We start from the raw sequence: 23972 nt of genomic DNA on the forward strand, positions 1-23972 counted from the left end.
TTTATTAGTTGGAGGCTAATTACTTCACAGTATTGCAGGGGGTTTTGTCATACATTGACATGAATCAGCCATGGAGTTACATGTATTCCACATCCCGATCCCCCCTCCCACCTCCCTCTCCACCCGGTTCCTCTTGGTCTTCCCAGTGCACCAGGCCCGAGCACTTGTCTCATGCATCCCACCTGGGCTGGTGATCTGTTTCACTTTAGATAATATACATGCTGTTCTCTCGAAACATCCCACCCTCGCCTTCTCCCACAGAGTCCAAAAGTCTGTTCTGTACATCTGTGTCTCTTTTTCTGTTTTGCATATAGGGTTATCATTACCATCTTTCTAAATTCCATATATGTGCGTTAGTATGCTGTAATGTTCCTTATCTTTCTGGCTTACTTCACTCTGTATAATGGGCTCCAGTTTCATCCATCTCATTAGAACTGATTCAAATGAATTCTTTTTAACGGCTGAGTGATATTCCATGGTGTATCTGTACCACAGCTTCCTTATCCATTCGTCTGCTGATGGGCATCTAGGTTGCTTCCATGTTCTGGCTATTATAAACAGTGCTGCGATGAACATTGGGGTGCACGTGTCTCTTTCAGATCTGGTTTCCTCAGTGTGTATGCCCAGAAGTGGTATTCCAGCACAGTTTTTAAAAAAGGCTTTCCTTTTCCCCATTGAAGTACTTTGTCACTTTTTTCATAAATTGGTTGTTCATATGTGTGCAAATCTGTTTCTGGACCTCTATTTTGTTTCATTAATATATGTGTCTGTACTTACATCAGTAACACACTGTCTGAATTATTGTAGATTTCAGGTAAGTCTTACCATTACATAATAGAAATCCTCCATGATAATCCCTGCTTTGTGTATTCTAGTTCCTTTGCATAGAAATATAAATTTCTGACATCTCCATTTCAGTTTTCACCAAAAAGATGCCAAATAACTGGTTGAACAAGTAGAAGACAAATGAAGAAAGTGTTATAAAATTTCAGCAACACTCAATCAAGTAGACATATATTAAAGAACACTGCACCCATTCTTGGATGAATATGCATTCTGCTCTTGGGACACATGAAACATTCTTCTAGATAGACCATGTGTTGAAATCAGGCAGAGTACGTTTTCCACCTCTTCATGGCTTCATAGTCCACAAAAGTGTCCGAAATGCAGTATTTGGGTGCAGTCTCAAAGCAACAGAATGATCTCTGTTTGTTTCAAAGGCCAACCGTTCAATTTCACAGTAATCCAAATCTAGTCACCAACCAGTAATGCTGAAGAAGCTGAAGTTGAACAGTTCTCTGAAGACCTACAAGACTTTCTAGAACTAACACCCAAGAAAGATGTCCTTTTCATTATAGGGAACTGGAATGCAAAAGCAGGACGTCAAGAAATACCTGGAGTAACAGGCACATTTGGCTTTGGAGTACAAAAATGAAGCAGGGCAAAGGCTAATAGAGTTTTGCCAAGAGAACTCACTTGTCATAGCAAACACCCTCTTCCAACCACACAAGAGATGACTTCACATGGATATCACCAGATGGTCAATACAGAAATTTGATTGATTATATTCTTTGCAGCCAAAGATGGAGAAGCTCTATACGGTCAGCAAAAACAAGACTGGGAGCTGACTGTGGCTCAGATCAAAACTGCTGGTTGCAGTTTTAAAACTCAGACTTAAATTGAAGAAACTAGGGGAAACCACTAGACCATTTGGTTATGGCCTAAATCAAATTCCTTATGATTATACAGTGGAAGTGACATACAGATTCTAAGGATTATATCTGATAGAGTGCCTGAAACATCATGGATGGAGGTTTATGCCATTGTACAGGAGGCAGTGATCAAGAGCGTCCCCAAGAGAAAGAAATGTAAAAAGGGCAAAACGGCTGTCTGAGGAGCCCTTACAAATAGCTGAGAACAGAAGGGATGCTAAAGGCAAAAGAGAAAAGGAAAGATATACTCATTTGAAGCCACAGTTACAAAGAATAGCAAGGAGAGCTAAGAAAGCCATCCTCAGTGATCAATGCAAAGAAATAGAGGAAAGCAACAGAATGGGGAAGACTAGAGGTCTCTTCAAGAAAATTAGAGATACCAAGGAACATTTCATGCCAAGCTGAGCACAATAAAGGACAGAAATGTTAGGGACCTAACAAAAGCAAAAGCTATTAAGAAGAAGTGGCAAGAACACGCAGAAGTACTATACGAAAAAGATCTTAGTGACCCAGATAACCACAATGGTGTGATCACCCACCTAGAGTCAGACATCCTGGAAAGTGAAGTCAAGTGGGCCTTAGGAAGCATCACTACGAACAAAGCTAGTGGAGGTGATGGAATTCCAGTTGAGCTATTTCAAAACCTAAAAGATGATGCTGTAAAAGTGCTTCACTCCATATGCCAGCACATTTGGAAAACTCAGCGGTTGCCACAGGACTTTAAAAGGTCAGTTGTCATTCTCTTCCAAAATTAAGGCAATGCCAAAGAGTGTTCAAACTGCCGCACAGTTGTACTCATCTCACATGCTAGCAAAGTAATGCTCAAAAGTCTCCAAGCCAGGCTTCAACTGTACATGAACAGTGAACTTCCAGATGTTCAAGCTGGCTTTAGAAAAGGCAGAGGAAGCAGAGATCAACTTGTCAACATCTGTTGGATCTTTGAGAAAGCAAGGGAGTTCCAGGAAAACATCTACTTCTGCTTTATTGACAACACCAAAGCCCTTGACTGTGTGGATCACAACAAACTGTGGAAAATTCTTCAAGAGGTGGGGATACCAGACCACCTAACCTGCCTCCTGAGATATCGGTATGCAGGTCAAGCAGCAGCAGTTAGTACTGGACATGGAACAACAGACTGGTTCCAAATTGCAAAAGGAGTACGACAAGGCTGTATATTATCACCCTGCCTATTTAACTTGTGTGCAGAGTACATCATGAGAAATGCTGGACTGGAGGAAGCACAAGCTGGAAACAACATTGCCGGGAGAAATATCAATAAGCTCAGATAGGCAGGTGACACCACCCTTCTGGCAGAAAGTGAAGAACTAAAGAGCCTCTTGATAAAAGTGAAAGAGGAGAGTGAAAAAGCTGGCTTAAAGCTCAACATTCAGAAAGGTAAGACCATGGCATCTGGTCCAATGACTTCATGGCAAATAGATGGGGGAACAATGGAAACAGTGAAAGGCTTTATTTGATTGTGGTCCAAAATCACTGCAGATGTTGCCTGCAGCCATGAAATTCAAAGATGCTTGCTCCTTGGAAGAAAAGCTATGACCAACCTAGACAGCATATTGAAAAGCAGAGACGTTACTTTGCCGACAAAGGTCTGTCTAGTCAAAGCTATGGTTTTTCCAGTAGTCATGTATGGATGTGAGAGTTGGACTCTAAAGAAAGCAGAGCACCGAAGAAATGATGCTTTTGAACGGTGGTGTTGGAGAAGACTCTTGAGAGTCCCCTGGACTTCAAGGAGATCCAACCAGCCCATGCTAAAGGAAATGATTCCTGAATGTTCATTGGAAGGACTGATGCTGAAGTTGAAACTCCAATACTTTCACCACCTGATGCAAAGAACTGACTCACTAGAAAAGACCCTGTTGCTGGGCAAGATTGAAGGCAGGAAGAGAAGGAGCCGACAGAGGATGAGATGGTTAGGTGGCATCACCGACTCGATGGACATGATTTTGTGCAAATTTCAGGAGTTGGCGATGGACAGGGAAGCCTGGTGTGCTGCAGTCCATGGGGTCACAAAAGAGTCAGACATGACTGAGTGACTGAACTGAATGGAACATTTGCCAACAACTATGGAATTAAGTTAAAATTGACCCAGAAAAAAGGCATCAAGAGAAAATGCCTGTGTTTTTGAAGGCAGCAGTAGTGGGAGCTATGTAAATTGAGAAAAAAGTGTTGATGCCGTGTTTTCCTGGTGGTCCAATGGTTAAGAGTCCACTTGTCAAGACAAAGGCCTCCCGTTCAAGTGACCCTGTGCACTAAAACGATTGAGGCTGCACTTTACAACCCAGGAGCCAAACTCAGAGCCTATGCACACCAGCCGCTGAAGCCTGTGTGCTTCAGAGCCTGTGCTCTGCAACAGGAGAGGCCACTGCAATGAGACATGCTGGCATTGCACCTGGGTGGTAGCCCTGCTTGCCACAATTAGAGAAAGCCCATGCACAGGAACAAAGACCCCACCACAGCCAATGACAAATAAATAAATAAATGTTTATACAGTGTACATGCCTCCTTCAAAACAGAAAAAGACACAAATTCCCCATTAACATGAGCAACAAAAGAGAATAAACTTCAAATCCTGGACAAAATTATTTTTCCCCTTTCCATCACATTATTTATTTATTTATTTGCTGTTGGGATATAGTTGCTTTGCACTGCTGTGTTAGTTTCTGCAGTAGAGCAAACTGAATCAGGTATACACACTAGTATGTATAAAATAGATAACTAATGAAAATTATTATTTTTTAAACGAAAGACTGCTATGTACAATGGATGGCAGAAATTTATGACTAGATTTTTCATTCTATACATTACCTGTTCAGTTCAGTTCAGTTCAGCCGCTCAGTCGTGACCGACTCTTTGCGACCCCATGAACCACAGCACGCCAGGCCTCCCTGTCCATCACCAACTCCCGAGTCTACCCAAACCCATGTCCACTGAGTTGGTGATGCCATCCAACCATCTCATCCCCTGTCGTCCCCTTCTCCTGCCCTCAATCTTTCCCAGCATCAGGGTCTTTTCCAATGAGTCAGCTCTTCCCATCAGGTGGCCAAAATATTGGAGTTTCACCCTCAACATCAGTCCTTCGAATGAAAACCCAGGACTCATCTCCTTTAGAATGGACTGGTTGAATCTCCTTGAAGTCCAAGGGACTCTCAAGAGTCTTCTCCAACACCACAGTTCAAAAGCATCGATTCTTCGGCACTCAGCTTTCTTTATAGTCCAACTCTCACATCCATACATGACTACTGGAAAAACCATAGCCTTGACTAGGTGGCCCTTTGTGGACAAAGTAATGTCTATGCTTTTTTTTTTTTTCATTTATTTTTATTAGTTGGAGGCTAATTACTTTACAATATTGTAGTGATTTTTGCCATACATTGACATGAATCAGCCATGGATTTACATGTGTTCCCCATTCCGATCCCCCCTCCCACCTCCCTCCCCATCCCATCCCTCTGGGTCATCCCAGTGCACCAGCCCTGAGCACTTGTCTCATGCATCCAACCTGGGCTGGTGATCTGTTTCACCCCTGATAGTATACTTGTTTCAATGCTATTCTCTCAGAACATCCCACCCTCGCCTTCTCCCACAGAGTCCCAAAGTCTGTTCTGTACATCTGTGTCTCTTTTTCTGTTTTGCATATAGGGTTATCGTTACCATCTTTTAAAATTCCATACATATGTGTTAGTGTACTGTATTGATCTTTATCTTTCTGGCTTACTTCACTCTGTATAATAGGCTCTGGTTTCATCCATCTCATTAGAACTGATTCAAATGAATTCTTTTTAACGGCTGAGGAATATTCCATTGTGTATATGTAGCATAGCTTCCTTATCCGTTCATCTGCAGATGGGCATCTAGGTTGCTTCCATGTCCTGGCAATTATAAACAGGGCTGTGATGAACATTTGGGTGCACGTGTCTCTTTCAGATCTAGTTTCCTCGGTGTGTATACCTAGGAGTGGGAGTGCTGGGTCATACGGCAGTTCTATGTCCAGTGTTTTAAGGAATCTCCACACTGTTCTCCATAGTGGCTGTACTAGTTTGCATTCCCACCAACAGTGTAAGAGGGTCCCCTTTCCTCCACACCCTTTCCAGCATTTATTGCTTGCAGACTTTTGGATAGCAGCCATCCTGACTGGCGTGTAATGGTACCTCACTGAGGTTTTGATTTGCATTTCTCTGATAATGAGTGATGTTGAGCATCTTTTCATGTGCTTGTCAGCCACCTGTATGTCTCTTTGGAGAAATGTCTGTTTCGTTCTTTAGCCCATTTTTTGATTGGGTCATTTACTTTTCTGGAATTGAGCTGCAGGAGTTGCTTGTATATTCTTGAGATTAACGCTTTGTCTGTTGCTTTATTCGCCATCATTTTCTCCCATTCAGAGGGCTGTCTTTTCACCTTGCTTATAGTTTCCTTTGTTGTGCAAAAGCTTCCAAGTCTCATTAGGTCTCATTTGTTTATTTTTGCTTCTAGTTCCAATATTCTGGGAGGTGGGTCATAGAGGCTCCTGCTGTGATTTATGTCGGAGAGTGTTTTGCCTATGTTCTCCTCTAGGAGTTTTATAGTTTCTGGTCTTACATTTAGATCTTTAATCCGTTTTGAGTTTATTTTTGTGTATGGTGTTAAATAGTGTTCTAGTTTCATTCTTTTACAAGCGGTTGACCAGTTTTCCCAGCACCACTTGTTAAAGAGGTTGACTCTTTCCATTGCATATCCTTGCCTCCTTTGTCGAAGATAAGGTGTCCATAGGTTCGTGGATATATCTCACGGACAGAGGAGCCTGGTGGGCTACAGTTCATGGGGTTACAAAGAGTCAGACAGGACTGAAGCGAATTAGCACACAGCACTGGCCAAAGAACCTAGCGTGTCTGGTAGCTACCTGTTTAAGAAATGAATTCTAGGTATTTTCTAAAAGAACTAGAAGATTTAGAGAAGCTAATTTAATCTTAATTTCTGAATAATGATTTACTGATTGAATTTAACAGATGATGAATAACAGAAATGAATAGCTTCAGATAGTTTTACACTACACAATGTTAGGTATAACTAGGTATTTAATAAGCATAGCATATCATGGTGAAAATCATTTAAAGACAACTAACTTCCTAGTTCTCTTCCATCCAACCCCCAGTGCTGACCTTGTCACCTTGAATGGGACTGTATTGTAACAGGGGTCAGCGAGGACGTCACTGTGGACTTCATCAGGCAGGAGTAGCAGCACTTGGACCTTGTACAGAGATGCCTGGGCCAGGAGGCGACACTGGAGACCTACAGCCAACTGTGTGCAATGGGTCAGCAAGGACAGCTGCCCTCTGCACTTTCCAGGGGCCTCAGAGAGGCTGCTTGCAGTCTCAGCTGCTGAATGCTCTGGGGCATCTGAAGTGTGTCCTCTTTGATTTGCTCGAGATACTTCAGTCCTTTTACACTTCTTGATTACTCTATTCCCAGGGAAATGGGATTACTTTCCTGAAGAGCAAATAGGAGCGTGGTTGAAAGGCCCTGAAACCCAGTTAACTGGACCCAATCGCGTATCATGTCCTGTTCACAGGTAACCAAGCTCGCAAACCAGAGGTCATCTTCAAGCTGGAGAAAGGAGACGGCCCATGGACACTGGAGGAAGAAAACCCACATCACGGCTGCTCAGATGTGTGACCTGAGTAGCTGGGGGACGTGGAGTAGATCTGTTTTTCTAGGACAGGCTGATGCCTTCGAAAGACTCTGAAGATAACCTGTCTTGAAGGTTCTAAGAGCGCCCGTGACTCCTTTCCCAGAGTTCTCTGCACCATGAAGCACCTGCCGGGAACTCGGGGCACTTTGTGTTGGCTGCAGCCATTATAACAAGATGGCAGTGGCGGCGCAGACACCCGGGTGCCTCCTGGCGGGAGCCGGCGGCACTGGTGGCAGTGGTGTCGCCGCCATAACTTCACGGCTCCCCTTTACCAGCCCCCGAAGTCGTCGCCAGAAGCCAGAGGCTCAGCCGGCTAACGGTGAGAACCCCCTCAACGGTCAGTGGGCTGGTGAAAAGACATCTGACAGTAGCGGTGGTCAGGGTCCCCTTGGCGGATTCTGAGCCCTGTAACGCTGAGAAACAGCCAGCGTTCTCTGTTTCCTGCCTGCCTTCACGGCCTTGCTCCGTGGACGAGCCCGAGGGGCGTCCATCGTCCCCTTAGAGGTGTCGGAGCTTAACCCCAACCCCGTCTTTGTCTCTCAGGATGGCGAGCAGCAGCGGACCCAAGGCCGATTCCATTGTCGGAGGGAGATATAAACTGGTTCGGGAGATCGGGTGTGGCTCCTTCGGGGACGTTTATTTGGCGATAGACCTCACCAACCACGAGGAAGTGGCAGTGAAACTAGAGTCACAGGATGCGAGGCAGCCCCTGTTGGTATATGAGAAGGAGCTCTATGATGTTCTTCAAGGTGGGGTTGGCATCCCCCAGATACGGTGGTTTGGTCAGGAAGCGGACTCTAATGTGCTCGTCATGGATCTTCTGGGACCCAGCCTTGAAGACCTCTTCAATTTCTGTTCAAGAAAGTTCACTATGAAAACTATACTTATGTTAGCTGATCAGATGATCAGTAGACTCGAATATGTGCATACACACAATCTGATACACAGAGACATTAAACCAGAAAACTTCCTAATGGGTACTGGGCAGCAGTGGAAGCAGTTATTCCTTATCGATTTTGGTTTGGCCAAGAAGTACAGAGACCCCAGGACGGGGCAACACATACGGTACAAAAAGGGTAAAAGTCTCACTGGCACGCCTCTCTATGCTAGCATCACTGCACATCTTGGTCGACAGAGTCGCCGAGATGACATGGAATCATTAGGATATGTTTTGATGTATTTTAATAGAGCCAGCCTGCCATGGCAAGGATTACAGGCTGCAACAACGAAGGAAACATTTGAAAAGATTAGAGAAATGAAGACGACTACATCCGTTGATGTTTTATGTGACGGCTTTCCTATACAATTTGCCATGTATTTAAAGTATTGTTGTGGGCTGTCCTTTGAGGAAGCCCCGGATTACAGATATCTGAGGCGGCTATTCCGCCTTCTTTTCAGGACCCTGAATTACCAATATGACTATGCATTTGACTGGGTAGTGTTAAAGCAGAAAGCAGAACAGCAGGCTGCCTCTTCAAGTGGGCAGGGTCAGCAGGCCCAACCCCCGGCCCCCCCAGGCAATCAATCTGAGGAAACCAAAAGTGAAGCCAAAGGTTCCAAGGCATGAATCAAGGAACAGAGGACGCAGAGCAGAAGACTGGAGCACCAAATTCATTTCCCTATAAACTGGCTCTGGTCAGCACAGATAGTCTCTCCTGAGTTGAAGGCTCTGTAGTTAGTGAACCATGGTATCTGGTGTTCTGTTTCACTTTTTCGAGTGGAAAAGTTCACTAAGTGCTTCACACAGACACAAATGGGTGGGGAAATTGTGCCTATGCCAATTTTCTTTAAAATCTTTATTTTGAACTAGACTGCTTTGAGAGGTCTCGTTGCAGTTGCTATGGTTGTTAATGCATTCTGAGGGTTTATCCATCCCTGGGGTTTGCAAGTTGTTCACTTAACACATTCTAAAGGTGATTGGCTACTTGTTTGCAAGTCTGCTTTGATGGTAGCAATCGAAGATTCCAGTGTTTGATCATATGAAAGACTGTGCCTGCTTACCTGTGCTAGAAATAACAGCCTCTTAAGTGAAGACTGAAGAAAATCTTAGTGACTACTGGATTATCCTCAGGACTCTGCATTAATTCTCTAATATTCTTGGTATTTAAGGAAAAGCATATTTGTCACAGAATTTTAGTTAACATCTTACAACTGAACCTGTATATATGTTTAGATAAACTAGTCACTATAAACATCTCCATGATCTGGAATTTGTTTTTATTTGGAAATGAGAGCTTTATAATTTACAGATTCATTAAAAACTATATGGGGAGGGAGGTGGGTGGTGGGTTTAGGATGGGGAACACATGTAAATCCATGGCTGATTCATGTCAATGTATGGCAAAATGCACTACACTTTTGTAAAGTAATTAGCCTCCACCTAATAAAAAAAAAATTGGGGAAAAAAACTGTTTCTGTTGAAAAAAAAGTCTCTGAACTTTTAGAGTTGCTTAGGTAGAGTTGACAGAAGCCCCTTTAATACTTAAATGCCATCTCCTAGTTTGACCCTTGCCAGTACCCATTGTCTCTTTGGCTTTCTGGCAGGAGAGTATTCTGCCCTTCTCCCCCCAGCCCTGTAGTCTAGACCATATGCCACACTACCGTCTCAGGACCTTGCTTTCTTAGTTATTTTTTTCCTTCCCTACTATTTTGTGCTGCTTTTGACCTGTCCCCCCCACCACCACCATAGCTTTTGACCTCATGTATTTGGATTTCATGGATCTGCTTCCTTGCAAAGAACCAATTCTGCCCTTGCTCCTGCCAATCCCTTTCCATTTCCTCTCCAGCTTCTCAATGTCATCTAACACCAGCGTCATTTTGTTTTACATATGTCAGCTCTGACATCAGATCCTATACTCTTGCTCATCACCCTATACCTCATCCTCAGCTGCTAACTTTGTGGTGTTTCAATTTCTCTTATAATCAGCTACTTTGAATGTTAATGGTATCTGTTATCCACGTGGGATTCCATTCTGTGAAGTGTTTGTTCTTATTGTTCTATGCATTTGTATCTGTAGATATTTTGTGCTTTCCTTGTTGGTGAGTACCTTGTTTTCTTTTTACAAACTTTTCCCTTTCCATTCCCTCTAGCCGAAGGGCCCTGTCTACTGTCCTCTGCTCTTCCCTTCCTTAAGGGAATCTTCCATCCATTCTGAACACGTTTTGTTTTCCTATTCTACTGACTCATATAGTGATCCCTTTAGTCTTGCATTAGGACTGTACCTTAGTACCAGAATTTACCTGTGTAGAGCGACATTTCTCACAGCTGTGCACTTCCTTCATTCTCAATATATTTTTTATCAACTGGAATCATCATTGCCCAAATCAGATATTGTTCTCCAATTCTGCAATTCCTCTTTTATTTCCCTTTTTGAAAGTGTTATTGAAATGCCCCCCCCCCTTTTAAGTCCCATCTATGTCACCACAAAACAAGTCCATATTGTATTCTGGTTGGATTATTCTGTTCTTAATGGGATAGCTAATTCCGTTTTTTGACAAGTTCATTTTAGGTGCTACTGACAGATTTCATTACCTACACCATGACATTTATCTTGTACTAGCGTTATGAAATAAAATAGCAGTTACTACCTATTATGTAGCACATGATAATTAAACTTTCCTCTTAATGACAGCAGGTCCCTTATTGCCAACTCAAACGTATATCTGCATATCTTCCACAACTCATGTTTAACTCCAGTTTTCTTAAAGCTTCCTACATAGGAAATTTCTCTCTGTGTCTAAGCTATTGATTATTTAAGGCTCTATTTAGATACAGGCTTCACCTGTTCCATAAAATTGGGCCCTTAATCACTCCAGTATCTAATATTCTTTTCCTTTTCTCACCCCCACCATCCCATAGAGCTCAGAGCAAATAAAAACGTTCCCCCCTTTATCTTAACTTTTAATTTAAACTTTTTGGAGAGATGACACATTGATAAATGTTGAAATTCAGGTGTGTGAAAGAGTAGGCACTGAAACATCTTACTCTCACCTCTACTCCCCAGTTCTCTTCCCTGTGGCCTACCAATGTTAATCATTTTGTACTTTCTTTCTGGAAATATAGCTTTAAAAATAATGCTTTTAGATTGTGTCGTACATGAATATATTCTATCCTATACCTATGAGAAAACTTTAAGAATACAAAATTAATAATATTTTATCCTTAAATTCTCTAGTGGAAAAATGGAGAAACCAGCTCAAGTACTGACATTGATAGTTTTGGGAGATGTTTCAGTGTTTTTTGTTTTTTTTTTTTTCTTTTAAGCGTGTTAAAGAGTTTAAGAAACAGATTGTTAGTAGGAAGGGGAGAAATGGCTTGAAAACAAAAAAGAATTCAGCCTTGTTCATTAATCACTCTAGTGAAGCAGACAACTCTCACTCAGAAAGCATCAAGGTGGGCAGCATAGATAATGTCTGCTTTTAAAATGCAGAGAAAATTATGGCTCCCTAAAGTTGTGGTGAGACTGTGGACTAGTTTTCAGAGCATAGTGCTCTTAACTGACCTATGAATCACATGTATATTTTGAACTGGCACAAAGAGCAGAAAGAGCCAAATTAATGGAAGGAGTGTATGTGAGTAGTTATTGGATTGGGGAATAAGCTGTATATTTTGAGGACACATTCATGACTAGTGGCATCCCTCATAGCTTGGTTGTTAAAGAATCCACCTGCAATGCAGGGGACAGCAGCTTGATTCCTGGGTCAAGAAGATCCTCTGAAGAACAGATAGGCTACCCAATCCAGTGTTCTTGGGCTTCCCTTGTGGCTCAACTGGTAAAGAATCTGCCTGCAGTGCGGGAGGCCTTTGCTCGACCCCTTGGCTTGGAAGATCCCCTGGAGAAGGAAAAGGCAACCCACTCCAGTATTCAGGCCTGGAAAATTCCATGAACAGTCCATGGAGTTGCAAAGAGTTGGGCACGACTGAGCGACTTTCACTTTCATGATTGGCAGAATACAAACTCACATTCATAGCTATGTTTCCAGACTGACGACTATATTTATGTGCTGATGAGGAAGTCTATGGGCTCAGACTGTTAAAGATAATTATTTTCAGCACAGGCATTAACTGTTCACATTGAATAGTGTTGGCTGTAAGTAAATATTGGCTCTAGTGAATTTTGTACATACATACTAAATGAAGTAGAAAGTTGGGGAAAGTCTCAATCCATGCCTGTGAATCGGGATGCTTAAGATCTATAGAATAAATGAAATGAGGCTTGTGGATATAAAGAGTACAGCATAGGAGTGAAAGAATAGTGAAGTTTGGCAGGGATAAGACAAAGTTCTAGATTTCACTATTTTAGCCTGACTCAAAGAGGGAAACAAACTGGATTTCATGATCTGATCAGGCTCAGTATTTTAAAATTTGGTATAATGGGATAATAGCATAACTTCTTCATTCTATTTAATATTCAAACCTATTGTATTTCATCTTCTGTACAAAGCATCAGTGATTTTCCCTTCCAGGTGAGTTGGTACGTTGCTTAGGGTAAAGCTGAGCTGATGGAAGAACTACATGGGTACTACGTAGGTGCGTGTTTAGTCACTCAGTCGTGTCCGACTCTTTGTGACCCCGTGGACTGTAGCCCACCTGGCTGCTCTGTCCATGGGATTTCCCAGGCAATAATACTGGAGTGGGTTGCCGTTCCCTTCTCCAGGGGATCTTCCTGACCCAGGGATGGAACCCGTGTCTCTTGTGTCTCCTGCATTAGCAGGTGGATTCTTTATCATCTGAGCCACCAGGGAAGCCCCCAAATGCATACCAGAGAGTCTATGTAAGTGGAGACATGCTGCCTTGTTTTATTCTCTCCTGCATATGACCCGTATCATCTTGAGAATATTCTTTACTTGTTCTGGGCTTTAGTTTCCTCTTTTAAATAATGTATAATAGTATCTAGCTCATATGGTTTCTGAGAGAATTAAATGAGATCCTATGTGTGTATGTACTTCTGTGTCACATAGAACAGTGCCTGGCATGTCCTCAAAACTATAAGTACATAGCATACATAAAGACCCATAGAAGTGTTTGCTATCATCATCATCATCATCATCATCATCTGCTTTCCCTGTGTCCAACCTGGATCGGTTGCATGTAGCTTCTCTATATGTAGCTAACTGTTCTAAGTTTGAATTTTGCCTTCTTTTTCTCCTTTTAAGAGAGAAACCTGAGATTGAAACCATACAGTAGATTACCGTAAAAGCTTCATTTCACAATGAGAAACTGGATGAGTTCAAGAGGCATTATTCATTGTTTCTTTTTAATTAAAATGATTATTCTTTTTAACTAAAAACTGTGACAATATGATATGACCAGATAAATATGAGGAAAACCAAAAGAGACCTTTGTGTCATGTTACTTTCATCAATAAGAACACATTGAATAAGTATAGAGACTGTGAATGTAAGTACACTGGAAACATAACTGATATGTGCCCATAGTTAGTTCATAAGAACAACCCCTTAAAGGTGATTCATTTGGAAATTGCTTGAAGTATAGGTTAAACTTACACGTCCTAGTAGAAGTAACATAAGAAAAACCTTGAGACGATTATTGGGTGTAGTCAAAATTTACTGATTCCTTTTTCTTTGTTAATTCTCATCTAAATGAGAAATTCTGTGAACCTAATCAGTGTGGGAAAGCCCTCAGCCAGAAATAAGAACACATTCCTCATTGAAAATTTCTTCCTGGGAAGGTAGCCTATGTATGCAGTGAATGTGGAAAGGGCTTCACTCAGAAGCCACACCTCTTTGTCTAGCCGATTCTGTGGGAAAGCCCTATGAATGCAATGAATGTGATGAGAGTTTCACTCATCAGTCCATAGTGAGGTTGCATCAGAGAATTCATACAAGAGTGAAACCCTGCATATGCACTGAATGTAGGCAGGCTTTTTTCCAGAAGACCCACTTGGTTGCACATCAAAAAATTCATAGTGGAGGGAAGCCATGTGAATGCAGTGACTGTGGGACATCTTGCCCTTCCAAATCAAATGCATGAGCATAGAAAAACTCATACAGGGTAAAAACTCTTACCTGCACAAGATGTGGGAAGGTCTTCACCAGAAGATCAAATCTCCTTATCCACCAGGAGACTCGGACTGCAGAAAGAGCTTATGTTTAAACTGAATCTGGAGAGGCCTTCACTTAAAAGTCAGTCTTGATTACATATCAGAGAATTCATACTGGTGAAAAGCCTTATGAATGCAGTGACTGTGGGAAAATCTTTACTCAGAAGTCACACCTCATTGGACACCTGACTGTTCTTACTGGAATGAAACCCTCTGTATGTACTGAATGTGAAATACCCTGAACTCTCTCATGACCACTCTGACAACTCCCCTTTCATCTCTAATGCTATCTTATCATTGGTAGCTTGTGAAACTCTCTGACTTCCCCATTCCTCAAATCATCCAGTGGTACATCTCAGAAGGGGGACTGTTCCATCCTAAATTTCCACTCTCTCCCATACCTGTATGTCTTAGAATATAATTTCTCTGTCTTGCTCCCATGCAATAAACTGAGGGTACCACTGTGGCACGATAAATATCACAGATCTCTATACACAGATCCAAACACCCCCCCCTACTCCTACTCCAGGAACCTTTCTACACCAGGAATCAAACCAATGTCCACTGTGTCCCCTGTGTCGGCAAGTGGATTCTTATCCACTGAGCCACCTGCAAAGTCGTTAATGAGTTTTAATCCTAGTATAAAACATAGCATGCCTGTTACTAAATACCTAATATAAAATAACATTTTGTAGGAGAAGATATAATTGAGATTTCTGAAATTCAGTGTTCATGCAGTAATAGTTGTTCTTTAGTATAAATGAGGGCTACATAGACAAATGAATGGATAGAGAATATGTGAGATACGTATATATGTGAGAACCATTGTCTAGAAGACGGCTGTGGCAGATCTTACTATAATACACTTTCAGCAAGATTACTGTCGATAACACTCTGTCTTTTTCATTAGGCCGACCCCTTGTCCAGTTTACACCTGTTGTTTGGTATAACCATTATTACTATTATTAATGGCTGCATTGCACAGCTTGTGAGGTCTTGGTTCCCTGACCAGGGATTGAACCCAGATCCTCAGCAGTGAGCCCACAGAGTCCTAACTACTGGACCGCCAGGAAGGAAGTTCCCCACCAGTTACTAATGATGCCCCTTTCCCATTCTAAAGTGTCCTGATTTAGATGGTAAAGGATAAGGTTAACTCGGCTACACTCCATAAGGAGGTCAAACATGTTTTTGAAATTCAGTTATCAGGAAACATATATCCTGGAAAAATTGGCATATTTTGTACCTGTGACCAATGTAAATCTCGCAAATTACTGCATTTCTTTTCCAGCTGCATCTAATAGGAAGGTAAGAAAGAGACTTATAGCTCAATTTTCTTTACTCTGCAGGACTATCAGGCACAAATATCTACAGTCAAAATAGATCCTGGTGCTGACTTTGTTCATTCTCTCTATATCTCCTCTGACCTCAATTTATAGAGTCATACCTGGACATTTTGCTTCAGGGATTCTTAAAGGCCCCCTAAAGACACTGGGAAAGCAATGGATGCAAAAAACCAAATACATGAATTAATGACAACTCGTTAAAAACTTGGTTATTTCCTGCTTTTATTGGGAAGGAGCTTGGTCTGTGAAGTCAGAGATCAGAGATCTCTGAGTTGTAGAGATCAGATCCACCGGCCTGAAAACACCCACACTTCAGCTGGGGGTCGCACCCTATGGGAGACCCAAGGAGCACCACATTTCTATGGCCACAAGCTGTGTATCTGTAACTGATGTGATTGTGTGAAACTTAGAAGAGGCAGGTTTCTCACCAGGACCAAGTGTACCAACTATCCCCTCCTAAGTCATTAAATATCTGTCCTTACACCCTGACCCAAGACTTCAATTTCTAGAAATCAGTCATGTAGATGCACAAAGATTTAGATGCAGAAATGTAACTACAATGGTATTAATTGTCAAAACCAAGACTATCCTTCACACATGTTTACTAACAGTATCAGTACAGTTGATTTGCTCAGTCCTGTCCAACTTTTGTTACCCCATGGACTGCAGCACACCAGGCTTCCCTGTCCATCACCCACTCCGGGAGCTTGCTAAAATTCATGTCCATCTAGTTGGTGATGCCATCCAACCACCTCATCCTCTCTTGTCCCCTTCTCCTACAGCCTTCAACCTTTCCCAGCAACAGGGTCTTTTCTAATGAGTCAGTTATTCACATCAGGTGGCCAATGTATTGGAGCTTCAGCTGCTCCATCAGTCCTTCCAATGAATATTCGGGATTCATTTCCTTTAGGATGGACTGGTTGGATCTCCTGGCAGTCCAAGGAACTATCAAGAGTCTTCTTCAACACCACAGTTCAAAGGCATCAGTTCTCTGCCCCTCAGCTCTCTTTATGGTCCAACTCTCACATCCATACATGACTACTGGAAAAGCCATAGCTTTGACTAGACGGACCTTTGTGGGCAAAGTAATGTCTCTGATTTTTAATATGCTCTCTTGGATTGTCATAGCTTTTCTTCGAAAGAGCAAGCGTCTTTGAATTTTATGGCTTCAGTCACCATCTGCAGTGATTTTGGAGCCCAAGAAATAAAGTCTCTCACTGTTTCCATTGTTTCCCCATCTATTTGCCATGAAGAGATGGGACAGGATGCCATGAACTTCATTCTTTGGATGGTGAGTTTTAAGCCAGCTTTTTCACTCTCCTTCTCCACTTTCATCAAGAGGCTCTCTAGTTTCTCTTTGGTTTCTGCCTTAAGGGTGGTCTAATATGCGCATCTGACGTTATTGATATTTCTCCCGGCAATCTTGATTCCAGTTTGTGCTTCATCAAGCTTGGCATTTCCCATGATGTAGTCTGCATAGAAGTTAAATAAGCAGGGTGACAGTATACAGTTTTGACGTACTCCTTTCCCAGTTTGGAACCAGTCTTTTCTTCCATGTCTAGTTCTAACTGTTGCTTCTCGACCTGCATACAGATTTCCCAGGAAGCAGGCCAGGGTCTGCTATTCACATCTCTTGAAGAATTTTCCATGAGTTGTGATCCACACAGTCAAAGGCTTTAGGATAGTCAATAAAGCGGAAGTAGATATTTTTATGGAACACTCTTGCTTTTGCTATGATCCAACGGATGTTGCAATTTGATCTCTTGTTCGTCTGCCTTTTCTAAATCCAGCTTGAACATCTGGAAGTTCATGGTTCACATGCAATTGAAGCCTGGCTTTGAGATTTTGAGCATTACTTTGGTAGCGTGTGAGATGAGTGCAATTGTGCAGTGGTTTGCACATTCTTTGGTGTTGGTCCTTTAATGGACCGGAACCTGGTGGTCCGCAGTCGACGATAAGAAAGTAAGAGAGAGAAAGAGGCTGATAGCCCTTGTTGGTCCTTTAATGACCGGAACCTGGTGGTCTGGAGAATTAGAGAGAGAAAGAGGCTGATATCCCCTGGTTTACGCGGAAAGCCAATAGAGTCCTGTTCTTAGGGCTCGCGCTGCTGCACGTAGGCACCGGGCGCCCTCTCCAGTGGGTGAAGGCACAGTACGCCTTCTTGAGAGGGTCTTAGAAGCCAGGGCGAGAAAGTGAGCTCAGCAGGCCTCTGTGCTCCAAGGAATTAGCCAGAAATAGAGGGAGAGAGAGAGAGAAAGACAGGAAGAATAGAAAGATAGAAAGAAAGACGTGGGGACCAAAGCTCTGATGGAGCAAAGGTGTTTTAATCAACATGGCATGGGCATATATACTGTCTTATAAGGTGGTTATTCTCAGCAAAGATAAAGATTAAAATTCCAGACTTACAAAAAATAAGATGATCCTTATCAAAGGGAGAGTTGCAAACGATCACCTTTTCATAAGAAGTAAGAGGGTACTTATCACTGTAAAGAGAAATGCCTAGATTCCTCAGCCCCAGGAAAGGTGTGCCTCTCCTCTTAATTCCTGAATATTCAGGAATCAATAAGAGCCAGAGAGTTCCTGACAGATCCAAAACAGCACACAGGAAGCCTCTTGTTAAATGCTTCCTGACACTTTGGCATTGCCTTTCTTTGGGATTGGAATGAAAACTGACCTTTTCCAGTCCTGTGGCCACTGCCGAGGTTTCCAAATTTGCTGGCTTTTGAGTGCAGCACTTTCACAGCGTCATCTTTCAGGATTTGAAATAGTTCAACTAGAATTCCATCACCTCCCCTAGCTTTGTTATGCCCGATGTCCAAATCCCTGAGTGGGAATATAGAAGGCCTCCAAGACAATGCAACTCGCAAGAAGGGAAGTTTATTACTGACTCGAGCCAGTGCTTTCTGCCGCAACCAACGCAGTGGTGCAGGTCAGAGAGCCCCGAGCCCAAGCTGTTACACAAATTTATGGGGTGAGAAGTGGATTGGTTACACGTTTGCAAAGCAGTTTCATGGGTCAAAACTTTTGCGCGCGCGGGACTTTCCTGGGGGTTTCCGCCCCGTTCCTAATTTCCTAATTGGCAAACAGCGGTCAGTATTAAGTGAAAGCTAATTGGTCCTAATTGGCAAACAGCAGTCATTGTTCGTTACTTCTGCTCGCCTCACATTCCCCCGTGTCTGTTGTTCAAGTAGAGGAATCTTCCTCCTTTCCATCTTGGGCCACTGACACTATAAGTGGACCCAGGAGTGTGGAAATTAAGGTAGTCAGCCAGGGGGAGTGTTGAAACCAAGACTCAAGCCATCTCTGCTGGGCTTCCCGTTCTCTCTTTCGTTGTGCCAGTCCCTCTCTCACTTTTGCCATAGATTCTCTTACCACTCTTGTATGGTCTGCATAGAAACAACATTCTTTCCCCAGAATCTCGCAGACCCTACCCTTTTGAAGAAAAATCAAGTCTAATCCTCTCTTATTCTGCAAGACCACCTCAGACAAGGAAGTCAAAGACTTCTCTAAGTGACTGATTGCATCTACAGCAGCTCGTAGGGAGGAAAGTCCTTGGCCTTGCAGAGACAGTGAAGCTTGGTTAAATTGCACCTGTATCTGAGGTACTTGGCCCTGGGAATTGAGCCACACTCGGGGCTACCAAATCTGTTTCCTATGTCCCATTTCCCGGGGCCCATCACAAGAGGTTACCCAGCTCCAGCTCCTGCAATAATAGCTTTACATGCCACCACAGACTTGCCCGGGCACGTGAAGAACCCCTCTTGGCCAAGTTTTCTCCCGGTCCCCACGGCTCCCCATGGCCCGAATTGTGGGTATTTCCCCTGGGGTCCTTCCCCTTAGGTCAAAGTAAAGGTCTGGCCACAAGGTGTTCGGAGGGTGGATTCCTGAGGTCTCGTTGAGCAGCTCATGAGTCTGCCCGTCGCTGCGTCTTCCATTCTGTTGGGCTTTTTCTTGTTCTTCTGGTGTGGCTTGCTGCACGTGATTACAGTGAACCCAGGGTCCAATCTCGTTGACCTTGACAGCAGTAGGAGTGGTAAGGAGAACAACATAAGGGCCTTTCCATCTAGGTTCTAATACACACAGGAGGGGGTCTTCCATACAGAATCTCAAAAGGGGTAAGATTCAGCTTATAAGGGGTGTTACGCGCCAGAAAGAGAGCGAAGGGAAGGAGGGTCACCCAGTCCCCGCCAGTCTCTATTGCCAACTTTGTCAAAGTTTCTTTTAGGGTCCGATTCATTCTCTCAACCTGTCCTGAGCTCTGGGGATTACATTCACAATGTAATTTCCATTTCATCCCCAGAGCTTGGGCCAGCCCTTGTACAATCTGACTCACAAAGGCAGGTCCGTTATCAGAGCCCATAGTCACTGGCAGCCCGTACCTAGGCAGTATTTCCTCTAAGCTCTCCCTTAGCAGGGAAGGCTTCCACTCACCCTGAGAAGGTATCTACCAGAACCAACATATAGCGATACCCGTACTTGCCTGGCCTTGCCTCAATGAAATCTATGTCCCAGTGTTGCCCTGGCTCTTCCCCTCAGTACCTCGTTCCCGTGTGCTGCTTTTTCCCTGTCCTCATCAGCTGGCACGCTTTGCAAGCCTGGATTATCTCTCGTCCAGTTGCATTTTCCTCAAACACTGAACAACACGCAGATTCAGTCCATATTTGCTTTCATTTATCTACTGAGTGTACCCAAGCTTCTTCTTCAGAGCCTCTGGCATCTCAGGGGGAGGAGGGCAAGGGAGCCTGAAGTAGACCTTCACAAAATCATAGATAAACCACTGTAGTGCAGTCAGAGTGCCGATCATGATGATACGGGCAAAGAGTCCCTTCCATACACCTCTAAATCCAAGTCTCTTGAGGACCTGAGAGGCACTGCTACCCTTCTCTTTATTCAACACAGACACCATGGAATCAGCAACAGTACGTTCAAAGCAGGCAAACTTCATCATGGTGTACTTCATAAAAGCCAAACTTGCAGAGCCCCTGCAGGGAGTAGGCAATGAGGGTCGGGGCCCATCCTTTGGCCAAACCACGGAAACCATCCTCTTTGAGTGTAACTGAAAATCCATTAAGACTTCTGTGGGTCCACCTGCATACGGACCACAACTTAAGACCCCACCAAAGCCACACAGTGCATAAAACTTCATGGAGCCATATTCACAACTGTACTCTTCTACCGTGGCTGCTCCAGCTTTCCTTTGTCCATCTTTTACATAGCTGCTCCCATCGGTGAACCATACTAGCTCACTGTTGTCTAGGGGTACATCAGTTAAGTCTTTTCGTGCCGCCAGGGCCTCAGCCAGTATCTCGCTGCAATCATGGAGCTACAAAAAGCTGGAATGGCTTATTTGGGTTAGGCAGGGCAAGGGCTGGGGCTTCTAGTAGGGCCTGTCTGAGTGTCTGGAAAGCCTGTTTCATTGGTTCAGTCCAAGTCCAGTTTGGGGTCTCTTTACTTCCCTCATACAAGGGCCGGGCCTTCTCAGCAAACCCCATGATCCACAGTCTGCAATATCCAACAGTCCCCAGAAACTCTCACCTGGCGGGGGGTCTTGGGCTCTGGTATCTGCAATATTGTTTCCTTCATGGCCTGGGTTAGCCACCTTTGCCCCTGCCTGATCTTATACCCCAAACAGGTGACCTCTTGCCGGGCTATTTGTGTAGCAGAAGGACCTCTGGGTGGCAAGTAACTTTCTGGGTCTGATCTCCATGATAGAGAAGTACAAAGCCTACATTTGACAGGCTAATAGGAAAACATTCCAGATTTTCAGGGTCCCCACACCTCAGATCTAACATGTAATCTTCAGCAGAATTTTCCAGTTCCTCATGACCGCAATTATACTTCATATACCCAGGACTCGGGGAGGGGTGCCGAGTCTTGACTCCCCTAGTCACTGTCTTTCCCCGCATATAGAACTCGAGTTCTAGGGCAGATTTTCTCTCTCTGGGTCGTACCTCTCCTCAGGTCCCTCTTAGGGCACTCATTTTTCCAGTGCCCCTGTTCTCTGCAGTAGGCGCACTGATCTTTAGGGCCTGCCTTTTTGGTTTCTGTTTTTCTCCTGTCCAGGGGTCTTGAGGTTCCCTCAATTCTGTTCCAGCTTTTATCCCTGCAAAAATAATCTGGGCTAGCTCCCTCTGGTTCTTCCGGTTTTCCCTCAATCTATATTCTCTATCTTCCTTCCTGATCTTCTCAGTTAATTCCCTTTCCTCCCATCGAATTCGTTCTTCCCTTTCTTCTGGGGTCTCCCTATTATTAAATACCTTTTCAGCTGCTTTCAGTAAATCCTGTATCGTCTGTTCTCTCCTTCACAGCAGGGCCCCAGATTTACACTGGACTTCCTGCACCAGATACCTTCCTGCTTCACAGCAGGGCCCCGGATTTACACTGGACTTTTCCTGTCCTGCCTGAGACAATGCCGGCACACACACAAACACGGAGAGCCAAAGACAAACACACGGACAGCTGACAACACAGCGCTGGGTTTTTGGGCCCCCTGAGTTTTCCTGAGCACCGGTGCTATTATCTATCCTTCCCCTCTGTCCTGGAAGTGTTCTCTTCCCCCGGTAAAGGGATCCCGGACAGGCCCCCAAATGTTATGCCTGATGTCCAAATCCCCGAGCGGGAATAGAGAAGGCCTCCAAGACAATGCAACTCTCAAGAAGGGACGTTTATTACTGACTCGAGCCAGGGCTTTCTGCTGCAACCAACGCAGTGGTGCGGGTCAGAGAGCCCCAAGCCCAAGCTGTTACACAAATTTATAGGGTGAGAATCGGATTGGTTACACGTTTGCAAAGCAATTTCATGGGTCAAAACTTTTGCGCGCGTGGGACTTTCCTGGGGGTTTCCGCCCCGTTGCTAATTTCCTAATTGGCAAACAGCGGTCAGTATTAAGTGAAAGCTAATTGGTCCTAATTGGCAAACAGCGGTCAGTGTTCGTTACTTCGGCTCGCCTCACAGCTTTGTTCATAGTGATGCTTCCTAAGGCCCACTTGACTTCACATTCCAGGATGTCTGGCTGTAGGTGAGTGATCATACCATCGTGGTTATCTGGGTCATGAAGATCTTTTTTGTATAGTTCTTCTGTGTATTCTTGCCACCTCTTCTTAATAGCTTCTGCTTCTGTTAGGTCCATACCATTTCTGTCCTTTATTGTGCCCATCTTTGCATGAAATGTTCCCTTGGTATTTCTAATTTTCTTGAAGAGATCTCTAGTCGTTCCCATTCTGTTGTTTTCCTCTACTTCTTTGCATTGATCACTGAGGAAGGCTTTCTTATCTCTCCTTGCTATTCTTTGGAACTCTGAATTCTAGTGGGTATATCTTTCCTTTTCTCCTTTGCCTTTAGCTTCTTTTCTTTCCTCAGCTATGTGTAAGGCCTCCTCAGACTACCATTTTGCCTTTTGGCATTTCTTTTTCTTGGGCATGGTCTTGACCAGTGCCTCATGTACAATGTCACGAAGCTCGGTCCATAGTTCTTCAGACACTCTATCAGATCTAATCCCTTGAATCTATCTGTCTCTTCCACTGTATAATTGTAAGGGATTTGATTTAGGTCGAACCTGAATGGTCTATTGGTTTTCCCTACTTTCTTCAGTGTAAGTCTGAATTTGGCAAGAAGGAGTTTATGATCTGAGGCACAGTCAGCTCCTGATCTTGTTTTTGCTGACCATATAGAGCTTCTCCATCTTTGGCTGCAAAGAATATAATCAATCTGCTTTTGGTATTGACCATCTGGTGATGTCCATGTGTAGAGTCTTCTCTTGTGTTGTTGGAAGAGTGTGTTTGCTATGAGCAGTGCGTTTTCTTGGCAAAACTGTTAGCATTTGCCCTGCTTTGTTTTCTTCTTCAAGGCCAAATTTGCCTGTTTCTCCAGGTATCTCCTGACTTCCTGCTTTTGCATTCCAGTCCCCTATAATGAAAAGGACATCTTTCTTGGGTGTTAGTTCTAGAAGGTCTTGTAGGTCTTCATAGAACTATTCTACTTCAGCCTCTTCAGCATTACTGGTTGGGGCACAGACTTGGATTACTCTGATACTGACTGGTTTGCCTTGAAATGAACAGAGATTATTCTGTCATTTTTGAGACTTCATTCACTTACTGCATATCAGACTCTTTTTTTGACTATGAGGGCTACTCCATTTCTTCTAAGGAATTCTTGCCCACAGTGTTAGATA

General features: G+C 43.6%; 1 protein-coding gene across 1 annotated transcript; it reads left to right on the forward strand.

Moving 5' to 3' along the window:
• The first annotated feature begins 7936 nt into the window (after window positions 1–7936).
• Window positions 7937–8962, forward strand: LOC122690467 (casein kinase I-like). Its single transcript, XM_043897430.1, has one exon. The coding sequence runs from the start codon at window positions 7940–7942 to the stop codon at window positions 8960–8962; it is 1023 nt and encodes a 340-aa protein (XP_043753365.1). The 5' UTR covers window positions 7937–7939.
• Window positions 8963–23972: the final 15010 nt, after the last annotated feature.

Source organism: Cervus elaphus, chromosome X, assembly GCF_910594005.1.
Source record: "Cervus elaphus chromosome X, mCerEla1.1, whole genome shotgun sequence".
Classification (NCBI taxonomy): domain Eukaryota; kingdom Metazoa; phylum Chordata; class Mammalia; order Artiodactyla; family Cervidae; genus Cervus; species Cervus elaphus.